We start from the raw sequence: 12,924 nt of genomic DNA on the forward strand, positions 1-12,924 counted from the left end.
CAACTCTGAAGGACCTGTGATGAAAAATGCTTTCCATCCCTAGAAAAAGAACGGATGGTGTCTGAATACAGATTGAAGCTGACTTTTTTAACTTGCTTTATTTTTCTTCAGGTTTTTTTTTAAGTCTGTGTTTTCTTTCACAACATGACTAATATGGGAATGTTTTGCATGACTACACATGTATAACCTATATTGAATTGCTTGCCTTCTCAATAAGGGGGGGTTTTCAATAAGCGGGGTTGAGGAAGGAGGAAGGGGGAGAATTTGGGACTCAAGGTTTTAAAAACAAATGTTAAAAATTGTTTTTATGTGTAACTGGGGGAAAATAAAATACTAAATAAAGAAAAAATAAAGGCATTGAAAGGCAAAAAAAATTTTTAATTAGAATTTAAAAAAACTTCTGCCTAACTACAAAAAAAGAATCCCTGCTCTAAGCATTACATAAATAGGCTGTTATTAATATTGGTTTTTGAATTGAAAGGGGCTTTCAAAAATCATGTTGTCTACCTCATTCTGTCTTTGGACCTCTAACCCAGCTCAGATGTGCTGCCTGATTCCATCCACAGCTGTTGAACTCTATGCACAGAGCCAGACAGCCAGCTATGACTTTAAGGTCCCCAAGTCATCATATAATGTGAGCCCTTGCACGTCTCCCTCCCTGTCCCACCTATCCAACAGAGTATTCTAGGCAACCTTCCATATTAGGGTATGTTTTCCTTGAAAGGTATAATGCAATCTCAACAAAGCCAATGTGTGCTGGCCCAAATACACCTTAGACAGTTTTTTAAAGACATAGCCCTCAAAGAATTCAGATCAGCTGAAAGTCCTTGGCTGCCTGCTGGTTTTTAACAGGGCCACAAGTCTAAAGTTCAAGAGGGCTCAGGTTTCTCTCTCTCTCTGCTCATGGTTGACGTCTCAATCCTCCCCACAGTCCAGAATCAGCCCTGTCTTTGACTCCACCCTGCTTCATAGTAGAGATAGGAATGCAGGCTGCAGGGCTTGCCCAGCCCTCCTGGGAAAAATGCATGGGCTTGAGAACTCCATTAATACCTGGCTTTGGCAACCTCACAGGGAAAGTGCAAACTGCCACTTAGTAGGTGAACGTGGCACCATGAGGTGGGCCCCCAACTCTATTACCAAGGGTGTTGGCTCCAGAAGCCCTTCAGGGAGGGTTATGGACTGAAGAAGAGGAAGTGGAGAGCAGGAGTGGGGTCCAAGGTAGTGATGGATTTCCAGAGTGTAACAGGGGATATTGTAAACTGGAGTAAAGCCAAAGTCAGCCAGAATGGTGTCAGATGTCGCTAGGGGGTTTTTCTTGAAAGCTTTTCAAGAGCAAGACTAAGTAAAGGATAGAGAAGTATATGCGAACCTCTCTAACCTTCAATTTTCTCATCTGTAAAGTTGGGGGGAGGGAATCTTAGATCAAGAAGGGATCTCAGAGACCATCTAGTACAACTGCTTCCTTTCTAAAAATGTGGAAATGGAGTTCTAGGGAGATGAATTGACTTGACCAGAGTCACAAAGGTAGTAACTCTTAGAGGAAGGATTTGAACCCAGGGCCTCCTGACTCCAGAGCCAATGATCTTTTTACTTTCACAGCTGTTAGCTTGGATGCCTATGATTCCTGTTTCTAATCTCATACAATGTAGATCACAAAGATCTAAATAGAGCATGACTTCTTCAACTCTACATTTTGCTATGTTATACTTATTATCCATTTTGTTGTTCAGTCCTGTCCAACTCTTCATGGCCTCATTTGGGGTTTTCTTGACAAAAATCCTGGAGTCATTTCCTTCTTCAGCTCATTTTTCAGATGAGAAAACTGAGGCAAACAGAGTAAATAACTTGCCCAGGGTCTCACAGCTAGTAAATGTTTGAAGCCGGATTTGAACTCAGGAAGATGAGTCTTCCTGACTCCACACCCAGCACTCTATCCACTGCACCATCTAGCTGCCCTAATTAATTATCCATATTAATTTATTATCCATAGGGCACAAAATATGATTTTTTTCTAACCCAGTACTGTTCTCTGCCACGTACCGGAGTTGGGGAAACTTGGTTTACGTCCCATCTCTGGCACTTCCTAGCTGGAGTGACCCTGGGTGAGTAAATTCAATTAAATTCAACAAACATTTCACCTCTTCGAAGCTCAGTTTCCCCACTTGTAAAAACAAGGATAATAATACCTGTAATCCCTCTAGTCCAGGACTGCCAAGAGGCTGAAAGTAAAGCATCTGCAAACATTCAAGCGCTCTGTAAACATTGGTTCCTGTTGTTGTCTCGGAGTTCCTGTCTTCTAACTCTCCCTTTTAAGCTGCTTCTTATTCCAGCTCATTACATGGTCCTTTGGCTTCTCTTCTCTACCTTATCTGGAAAGACCCCTTTCATCAAATTCACCTCATCGGGGAAGGAAGGAAAGACACATCTAAAGCGGCTGAGCTTACCGACTTATGCCTCGCCCTTTTAAAACTTAAATACACCTCGTCATTTCTCCTCTTACTGATTCTCATCCTCAATCAATAAACTTCTAGAAGGTGAGAACTCCAGTCTCAGTCAGGAACTAAAAGTTGCCATTCTGCAGAGAGATCTTCCAAATCCCAGAGATTTACTGTATTAGGTTGGCCTAAAATCTTTTAAAAAGAAAGAATTTTTGAAATTTTGAGATTAAAATTTAGGATTCCACATTTGGTTGAAAGCGGCAGATTTTACTTTATCCCTACACGGCAAGCCTGGGTATTTCCCTGAAGCTTCCCGCTGAGCGTGTAACTTGTCCTCTGGTGTTAATTTCACCTCTCCATTGCCCCCTTTCCCCAAAGACACCTGCACCTAATCTTTTCTCCTTTTTCTGTATGTTCTTGAAATAGGACCTGGTCGCTGTACAGTTGTGAGGACGTCCAAGAGCTGGAGGAGAGTTCTCATTCCAGTTGGCTACAAATGGACATGAGCACCATCTGCTAAACACTAGGATGGAGACTACCCCACTGAATTCTAAGAAAGGGCAGTCAGCCTGCAAAGATGGAGAAGAGTGCCAGGAAAATGGCATTCTGCAAAAGGGACTCACTGGCCCGGGGGACAAGGCAGAGGCAGGACAAATCTCAAATGGGTATTCGGCTGTTCAGAGCCCAGGCATGGAAGAGGACACCCAAAACGCCATTCCAGCAGACAACACTGCCCTAGGCGCCGAAGTTCACCAAGGGGAACGAGAGACCTGGACCAAAAAGATGGACTTCCTTCTTTCGGTCATTGGCTATGCTGTGGACCTTGGCAATGTGTGGCGCTTCCCATACATATGCTACCAAAATGGAGGAGGTCAGTACCGGGAGGGATAATGTGTAGAGTTATGTACATGAGGCTTCTGGTGAAGGTGAGTCTTTTCTGTATTAGGACCTCTCACTGAGCTTATCTAGGATGTATTAAAAAGTGAATAATGGTTCAGCAATAATATGGTACACATTTATATCATATTTATATCATATATCATATATAAATGCTTCCTCACAACAGCAGTGCAAAGGATTGCTGTTTCCATTTTACAGATAAAGAAACTGAGACTCAAAGAGATGAAGGTTACTCAACAGTGTACATCTAGCCATTGGCGGTGCTGGGGTTTGAACTCAGGATCCTTTCACCTATAACACATTGTTGTTTCAACTGGGAATTAAAACTCAAACTTTTTGGACTGTTTGTTAATTCTACTAAAGGACAGATGACTTGAGAGACTGTGTGTTTGAACAAAAGTTTAAAGCAAGTCCCAAAATTAGTTTGATAGTTTCCTTGGGAATCCTCCAGAATAGGGAGCTGCCAGGGCTGAGCTAAATCTGAAGTCAACACGGGCTGTATCCAGCCCTGTCAAATCAAGGCAAGAGGCATTTAATAAGCATCTACTATGTGCCAGGCACTGTTTTGAGGGCTGGGGATAAAAAGAAAGGAAGGCAAAAGACAGTCCCTGCTCTCAAGTTGCTCAGAGTCTGATAGGGGAGACATGTAAGTAATTGTGTGCAAACAAGAGATGTCCAGATAAACTGCAGATAATCTCAGAGTGAAGGCATTAGACCATAAGAAGGCAGAAACTATGCCTTACACATCTTTACCTTCACTCCAGCACCTAACATAGTGCTCTGCACATAGTAGGCACTCAACAAATGTCTGTTGAATGAATGACTAGACCCCCAAGTCTGAACTAGAACAAAACAGATCCTGTGGATGGACAGAAGTGACTGTTTACTTGTTCCTGTTCTTCCCACCATATGTGACTCGGAAGAGTCAAGAGATACAAGCCATCATTTTGTCTTTGTCCTTGTCTGGAGCTCTGATGATAGGCTCAGGGTCAGAAGGAGGTCAGAAATGAGGCTTAGTGGGAATTTATCCATCTGTAATGAGTTTGCATTTCATCCTATAGGCAATAGGGAGCAACTGAAGATTCTGGAGCAGGAGAGTGCTATGGAATAGGATTTGGGAGACATGGGTTCAAATCCCATCTGGATCCACCCTGCCTCCTCACCTCCCTCTCATGACTCTCTTAGTGACATTGACTATTTCCTGGATTTTGCCAGAAACACTTCAATCACCATACAGAAAGATGCGTGGGGCAGTTTAGGAAGAATCCTGGAAGCCCAGAAGCACTCACTTGGGAGGAGAATCGACTTCTTTTTGTCCCAGAGGGAGTTTATCCTTGGCCTGGGGTTTTGACATAAAGGGGTGGGCCTCTTGTTTTTCGCTGACACTCTTTCCATTCAGGAAAGATTTTGAGAGGAAAGATGCTGTGGCAATACAGGGTAATTCTCCTTATTTATTTTCATGCCAGATTCTCAAAGTATGGCTACCAGGATAATCTTAGGTTCCTATCACTTTCTTCCTCTGAAAAGATCAATGCATTTTTTTTTTAATGAAAGAGAAAGCCTTTCATAAAAATCACCACTGGCCCAGCCCTCCCTATCAAACCTAGGGCAAAGGTGAAGCCTCTCTCTGTGCCTGAACAATTCCTTTTCCAACCCAGCAGACACTTTTCTGTGGATCTAAGTTATACTGTCCTTGTGGACACATACATATGCAATCACTGTTGCTGTGGGGTGGTCTCCATGGCTGATACAATGGAAACCAGGAAATACAGTCAAATGTTGAGCATTGTAGGGATATGGAAGGGGGGTGGGAGCATGTTTGAAATTCATAGATAAGTAAGCCTGGAATTTTAGAGCTGGAAGTCACCTTAGAGGCTGTCTAATCCAACCCATTCATTTCAGACCTGGGTTCAAATTCTAACATATGTCATTAACTCAATGCCTGCAGTCCATTAGGTATTCATGACTTCCCAATTCCTAAAGTGCAAATTTCACTCTTCTTATCCAGTGAAGCACAAAATCAGAGATAACATTCCTTCTCCTTCTCCTTGGTTGTAGGGGCCTTCCTTATCCCCTACACCATCATGGCCATTTTTGGTGGAATTCCTCTGTTCTATATGGAGCTAGCTCTGGGCCAATATCATCGAAATGGCTGCATTTCAATATGGAAGAAAATTTGTCCCATTTTCAAAGGTAAGTGGATTGTTGCTGGTAGTCCTGGGGCAGTGGATGGAGATTTTTACCCCTTAGTGAGGGTGATAACAGAGAAAAAAAATCTGAGACCAGAAGAAGAGACCGTTTTGGAGTAAGCACGCATCCCTTCTCACCATAACTGTTTGCAGAGCTGTGATAGGCCTCCAATGCTCCATTTGACTGTCCCACTACTTACAATGATCTTGGGATTGCTGGGATCTCATCACTGTGAATTATAAGGACCTAGAAGAAGAATTTTAGGTCCTTGATGTCTTGGGACTCTGTTTTTTTTTTCCTTTGTAACCCCTGTGTCTTGGATAGTGGCTTGTCAATAGTAGGCACTGAATAAATGTTTGTTCGATTTAATCGATATTTACGTGGCTTCTGAAGGTTTACCAAGTGCTTTTATCTATTAACTTACTCCCTCCACTAGTTACCCCTCTATACTTACTCTCTTTATGAGATATTTGTCCATGTCTTTCTGGAAATCACCCAAGATGGTGCTAACCAATGCCCAGGAGGCCTCTCTCTTGGTCTTTTGATATTTCCAAGGGGCACCAGGAGTGCCCTCAGGCCATTCATCTCTTTTGCTAGCTCTCAGCATTCCTGCTCTTTAGGTATTGACCTTCCTGTGACCCCTCTCTCTGACCACCCAGGGATTGGCTTTGCCATTTGCATCATTGCCTTTTACATCGCCTCCTACTATAACACCATCATGGCCTGGGCTCTCTACTACCTCATCTCTTCCTTCACAAGTCAATTGCCCTGGACCAGCTGCAAAAACCCCTGGAACACGGACAATTGTACCAACTACTTCTCAGAAGGCAACATCACCTGGACCTCCTACTCTATATCACCTGCTGAAGAATTTTATACGTAAGTGCATGTAAGTGACCTTTGTTGGGGGGGGGGCAGGCCGCCCTCCTGAGACCTGCGTTCTTAGGAAGCAGGCAGGGGCTCTTCACCCCTCCTCCGCTAAGCTCTCTAAGTATTATAGAGATGGAAGCATGGTACAGTAGGGTTGGCCTGAGGCAAGACTGTGAAATAGCACTCCCCTCACTCCAACGTCCTCCCTCCAAATGCCTGAAGAATTCCTGTTGTCCTAACCAAATCTGCCCTCCCTCTCTGTTGCAAACCTCTCTTCCTCCATCAAAACTCCCATTTCCTCTCCTGCCCTTCTCTCCACTGTCTATAAAAAATGTGATAAGCTAATTCATACAAAGAAGATGCCTTCCCCAGGTATCTAGGGGAGGTAGTGTATTAACCCAAAGGTATTATACTTTAAGAGCAGAATTTCAGGGGCAAGATATTTCTGGGGCAGCAGTGAGGCCTCCCAATGCCCCTTAAGTCACAGCACATCAGTGACTGAATATTACACCTTTCAATGAAGTTGGCCCTGGGGTATAGCTACCAGGTGCTGAGAAGGAAGGAAGGAGAGGACAGGAAGTTCATCTGTCAGCTTTATTCTTTTTCCAGGTGATGGTTAATTGAGTCTGCTATTCCATCCTGAGAAACACAGGCAAAGCCAACCTGTGTTACTCTGGAAGCCTGAAGACCAATCAAATCTTGAGTCCTTTAAGTGCACCATGACATGGTGGATACCCCTTTTTTCCCCTCTTGGAATAACCTCAGAACTATATATACATACATACATCCACACACACATACATTAATTTTTCAGTCACTTTCAGTTGGGTCCAACTCTTTGTGACCCCATTTGGGGTTTTCTTGGCAAAGATATTGGAGTGGTTTGCCACTCTCTCTGTATGTGTGTGTATATATATTACATGTAATATATATGTTATATATGCATATATATATATATCTGTCACAGAATTAAATTATTTCCTCCTATCCCTCTAACGAGTCTTTCTGTCTCATTCCAGGCGCCATGTCTTACAGGTCCACCAGTCTAAAGGACTAGATGATGTGGGGGGCATTAGCTGGCAACTGGCCCTCTGCACAATGTCAATCTTCACTGTTGTCTACTTTAGCATCTGGAAAGGGGTCAAAACATCTGGCAAGGTGAGGAAGACAGCAGAACTCTTTTGCTTAGTGATCTATTTCTTGTCAAAGGCACAATGCCCCAGGAAACCCTCAAACCCTGAGCCCAGTGGTCTTGCTCCCCAAGGACAGCTAGATCCAGAACAGAAATATTTACCGAAAACTAAAAAGCATTCCACAGTGTTCAGACGGCACACAGCAAATCTAAAACCAAGAAATTATCTCAAGCTCAGTAACCATCGCTTTCATTTTCCTACACCCCACTGATGTTACCAGACAGAAGGGATAGAACCTCCACCCACAGAGGTCTTTAAAGATGGAAGAGATGTCTATCTCTCCAGGATGGCTGAGGTGTCATCCTGCCTTCTCTTTAACCCTCTTCTCCTTTGCAGGTGGTGTGGGTGACAGCTACTTTCCCTTATATTATTCTGTCCATCCTGCTTGTAAGGGGGGCCACACTTCCAGGAGCCTGGAGGGGTGTCCTTTTCTACCTGAAACCCAATTGGCAGAAGCTCCTTGAAACTGGGGTAAGACAAAAAAAATAGAAAAACAAGAGAGGAAAAAATAAGGACTTTACTTGCAAGTCTATCATTTCATTGATGGAAGGTCCACTTCCTCTGAATAAGTCCATATGGGCCAGTGTTATGAATATTAGGGAGCCAGGAATTGGGAGGAGGGATAATCTGCAGTGATGTTTAAAGCTCCAGGAAAAGTGGGCTTGAGAGCTGTAGCTGAGGTGATGCATCTTGACATATGCCTAGATGTCAGAACAATTGTCACAAGCAGCCTTCACCGGATACATTTGTGGCTCCCTTTGTGGAACCTTCTAAGACAATTTTCCATCAGTCTCATTGGATTTGAGCTTTGTGAAGATGCACATCGATGATGGCCTCCCCATCCTAGTCCCTCATCTCACCAATTCTTCCCCTTGGTTGTATTTCAGGTCTGGGTGGATGCCGCAGCTCAGATTTTCTTCTCGTTGGGTCCTGGCTTTGGTGTCTTACTAGCCTATGCCAGCTATAACAAATTCAATAACAACTGTTACCAGTGAGTATCTTGGAATGTTGGGTGTTTCACCATTGTAACTCCCACCATTCTGTGGGAGTGTGAAATCGATGAAGACTTCTAGAAAGGACTTGAGCCCTCAGAACAGGCATGGCCTGGGCAATGACCATGGTACCTGTACAGGTGTTTAGAGCTAGAACTCCTGCCCTGCCTTATTACCTTACAGGGTGGCAACCTACATCAGTAGAGGGAGTTTCCTCACCTGGGAGTTCCCTATACCAAAATCTCAGTGGAGTCGCCATCCCAGTGTTTCTTCTACTTATGTCTCTGGCTGGCTGAGCTATCAAGCAGAATCAGGCCAGTCAACATGATAAAACCACCAACTGAAACTCTCATGGGGTAGTTGTGGCTCAGTCAGCTGGTGACCTACGTGGAAAAGAGGGGCAGGGAGAATATCTCATTGACTGCATCTTATACGAATCTATTATTGTGGAGGAATCTCAATAGGACAAAATTCACGCAGACAGCCCTACAGGAATGTTTAGGCTAGTCACACCCATTCACTGCGTTCACAACAAATTGACCTCAGAGACACTAAAGGCATTATAGAAGAGGTCATCTAACCATAATAAAACTTATTTTTCAAATGGCCATAAAAATCTGTGCATGCTCAAGTGCCATGACTGCCATACCCCGTGTGCCAAGGCCCAGTCTGGTACATTGCATAAACACTATTGCCCTTTAATCTGACTATCACAGGTCCTTACCAGTGGCTGGTTCCTGAGATAACATGCTGGTTGCAACAGTCAAATGTTAGCCATTTGACAACCTCAACATATGGTCCATGTGTGCCGATGGTCATCTCAGTCCTTGGGCTCTCTGGGTGCCAGAGGTCACATGCAGGAGGTCTGGACGATACTATGAGTTAGGTCCTTTCCTGCAGGCCACCAGATTTCAGATTCCTCTCCCCCTGAACAGCCATATGGAAAAGCTTCTGATATTTTATTTCCTCTGTTAATAAGAACTATGACTTGTTTCCTCAAAAACCTGTGAGTCACTGTCCTTTCCTGCACACATGGTGGTATTTAATTTGCAAGCCAGGTCCAACTGAGGCAGCCTGAGTTGGGGGATAGGAGAGTGGAAGGCAGGGAATAAAGAATTCTGATGGTACTTTTTATTAGATTTTAAAAACTCAATATGCTCACTCTTGCTAAGGGAGACTTGAGCAGGCTCTCTAGGATATGTGTGAGGGTAAAAAGGAGCTCTGGGTGAGGAGTTAACTTTCTGTCACTTCCTTCCCTACACTTTATTTCCTCATCTGTAAAATGGGTGGGCTGGACTAGTGGGCCAGTCTCAGGTCCTTTCTAGCTCTGAATCTATGATCCTATGAATGACACAGACAAACATCCCTGGGAGGAAGGATAATGGAGAGGAAAGAGGACTTGGGCTTGAAGTCAGAAGATTCAGTTTCTAATCCCCCTCAGCTGTGTGGCCCTGGGCAATCACTCTCTCTCTCTTTCTGGGCCTCTGTGAAATGAGGGGCTTGGTGTAAATCACCCCTAAGGTCCCTTCCTGCCCTAACTCCCATGGTCTGTGAGCTGTTCTGGTTTTTCAGAGATGCCCTGGTGACTAGCATCGTAAACTGCATGACAAGCTTCATGTCAGGATTTGTCATCTTTACCGTGCTTGGTTATATGGCAGAGATGAGGAGTGAAGATGTGTCCGAAGTGGCTAAAGACACAGGTAGGAGCCTAGACTCCATTTCCTCGCTTAGTCCTTACTTGGGCCAACTTGGTTAAGGGTGGGGGAGACTGAGTGGGGAGGGAGAGGAAGACTAGCTCACTCTTTTATGCGTTTTTAAAGATTTTCTAAAAGCATATAGAATTATATAATATATAATTTACCTAATACAATATAATTTATCTAATAGAATATTACATATAACATCATAATTATGTATAATAAGTTTTATATATATATGTTTTAAATTATATATTCCTTTTAACCTTTTGAAGGTTTGGCAAAACACTTTCTCTGGAAATGTGACTCACTCTCATGTGTTCTTGGTTTAAGGGTCTGAAAACCTGGGTTCAAATGCCAGCTCTGTCACTCCCTGTGTGACTTTGGAGAAGTCATTTCCTCTCTAGGTCTCCTTTCCTCACTTGTAAAATATGGGGCTTAAAATAATAACCTCTGAGTTTCCTTCCACCTCTCGATCGAGGATACTATAAATAATTCTGGACTTTTAAAGAAGAATCCAGCCTGCCTGACGTGGCCACCTGAGTGTCCCACCATCATTCTCACTTAACACATTTCAAATTAATTTTACTGTCTTCCCTGAGAAACCAGTTCTCCTTCTTGATTCCTTTCTTTCTGTTAATGGCAACATCATTCTTCTAGTCACCCAAAGCTTAAACCTTCAGTCTTCTTTGTCTCCTCCCTAGGACTTCATTCTCCATCCAGACATATTCTTGATTCTTTCTTCAAAAGGACTCTTAAACCTTTCCCCTTCTCATCTGTTTCCCCTGCATCTCATCTGCTCTAGGCCTCTATCATCTTATGTGCAGGATAGTACAATAGCCTCTTAACTAAGCCTCCCTGCCTCCAGGGACTATATTTTAAGAATATTTTTGTCCCCTTAGCATCTGGCTAAGCCCTGCACCCAGGAGGTGACAATAAAGATTTCTCAATCTGTTAATAGATTTTAAAAATGCAGTGTGCATGTCAATAAAGAAATATTTGTGAAGAACCTACTATGTGCTAGGCACTGTGGTAAGAGCTGAGGATACAGAGAAAGATAAAAGATGATCATTGGTCTCAAGAAGTTTCATCTCATGGGGGAGACTAAAGGCAAACAACTACATACAAACAAGCTATAGATTGGATGAATTGAAGATAATTAAGAGGCAGAAGGCACTAGAATTAAGGGGGATTAGGAAAAGCTTCCTGTACAAGGTGGGATTTTAGCTAGGACTTGAAGAAGGCCAGAGAAGCCAGGAGGTGGACATAAGGAGGGAAAGAGTTCCAGGCATGCGAGACACACAGTAAAAATGTACAAAGTTTGGAGACTGTGTGTCTTGTTGGAGGAACAGTGAGGAGGCCAGTGTCACTGGATACCAAGGGATGTGAGGGTGGGAGGGAATAGGGGAAGTATAAGAAGATTGGAAAGATTGGTGGGGAGCAAGTTATGCAAGGCTTTGAACACCACACAGAGGGTTTTCTATTTGATCCTGGGGGTGATAGGGAGGCATTGGAGGTTGCTGAGCAGGAAGACGATGTGGTCAGACCTGCTCCCGAAGAAGATCACTTTGACAGCTGAGTGGAGGATGGACGAGAGTGGGGAGGGACTTGTGGCAGGGAGACACCACCCCTCCCACCAGGAGGCTATTGCAATAGTCCAGGCAAAAGGCGATAAGGGCCTGCACCAAGATGGGGCAAGAGTCAGAGGAGAGAGGGGAGCTTATGCAAGGGATGTTTTGAAGGTAAAATCAGCAGGCCTTGGCAAGATTGGATATTGGGGGGTGAGACAATGAGGTATGGGGTTTCAAGACATCTGAGAAGGGGCCAGATTCGCAAAAGCCACCATCATGCAAAAAAAGGTTAAGAATATAGAAACATTCTTGCCACTGAGTTGTATGAACTAGACTATTCTGCTCCTGGATCTTTCCATCAAATACCGTTCATTCCATATCTGTCTGTACATCTCAGGGAGGGTCAAATGACACCCTCTGAGAAAAAGCTTTGTGCTGCTCTGAATGGGGGTGCTGGGGGAGCAGTCACCCAGAATGGGTCCATCAGCCACTATGGAGCTGGAAGGGATCCAGCCTTAAGCCATCTGCTCTAACTCTCACATTTTATGGATGAGGAAGCTAAGGCCAGGCAAGTAGAACAATGTGATTTGAACCCAGCTCCTCGGATTTCAAGGCTCTTCCATTATAGTCCTCTGCCTTCCTAACCCTCCCTGATTTTTTTTTAAGCTCCAAGTTTCTTTCTTCCATGTTAGTTGGAGGCCTGGCTGTGTCCATGGCAGAGAAGCCCTGATGACTGTCTCCTTTTCTTTACCCACTTGCCTCAGGGCCCAGCCTCCTTTTCATCACATATGCGGAAGCCATTGCCAACATGCCGGCTGCTACCTTCTTCGCTATCATTTTTTTCTTAATGATAATCTCTCTGGGCTTGGATAGCACGGTGAGTGGACTGCTGTTGGGGGGGGGGGGTGGGAACCCGGGATGGGGTGGAGTGGGAGGGCAGGAGGAAAGGCACTTATTCAGAGATTCTTCACAAGAAGCCTGAATAAAACCTTTGAGGGCTTAGCAATGCATGGAGGTGTCCCAGCTGTTTTTTATTTTTCTTTTCCTAGACTTATTCAGGTGATGGATTATTT

The 12,924-nt window shown here is 44.0% G+C and overlaps 1 protein-coding gene across 1 annotated transcript in view; it reads left to right on the top strand.

Annotated features, from left to right (window-relative positions):
* Positions 1 to 12,924, top strand: part of SLC6A4 (solute carrier family 6 member 4) — a 55,214-nt gene that overhangs the window by 22,326 nt on the left and 19,964 nt on the right. Inside the window, exons 2-9 of the mRNA XM_036767633.1 lie at positions 2,865 to 3,309; positions 5,397 to 5,531; positions 6,188 to 6,407; positions 7,418 to 7,556; positions 7,928 to 8,062; positions 8,479 to 8,582; positions 10,156 to 10,283; positions 12,616 to 12,728. Coding sequence (XP_036623528.1) covers positions 2,967 to 3,309; positions 5,397 to 5,531; positions 6,188 to 6,407; positions 7,418 to 7,556; positions 7,928 to 8,062; positions 8,479 to 8,582; positions 10,156 to 10,283; positions 12,616 to 12,728 — 1,317 coding nt within the window. The 5' untranslated portion in view covers positions 2,865 to 2,966. The remainder of the gene's footprint in view (positions 1 to 2,864; positions 3,310 to 5,396; positions 5,532 to 6,187; positions 6,408 to 7,417; positions 7,557 to 7,927; positions 8,063 to 8,478; positions 8,583 to 10,155; positions 10,284 to 12,615; positions 12,729 to 12,924) is intronic.

This window comes from Trichosurus vulpecula, chromosome 7 (genome assembly GCF_011100635.1).
Source record: "Trichosurus vulpecula isolate mTriVul1 chromosome 7, mTriVul1.pri, whole genome shotgun sequence".
Taxonomy (NCBI): domain Eukaryota; kingdom Metazoa; phylum Chordata; class Mammalia; order Diprotodontia; family Phalangeridae; genus Trichosurus; species Trichosurus vulpecula.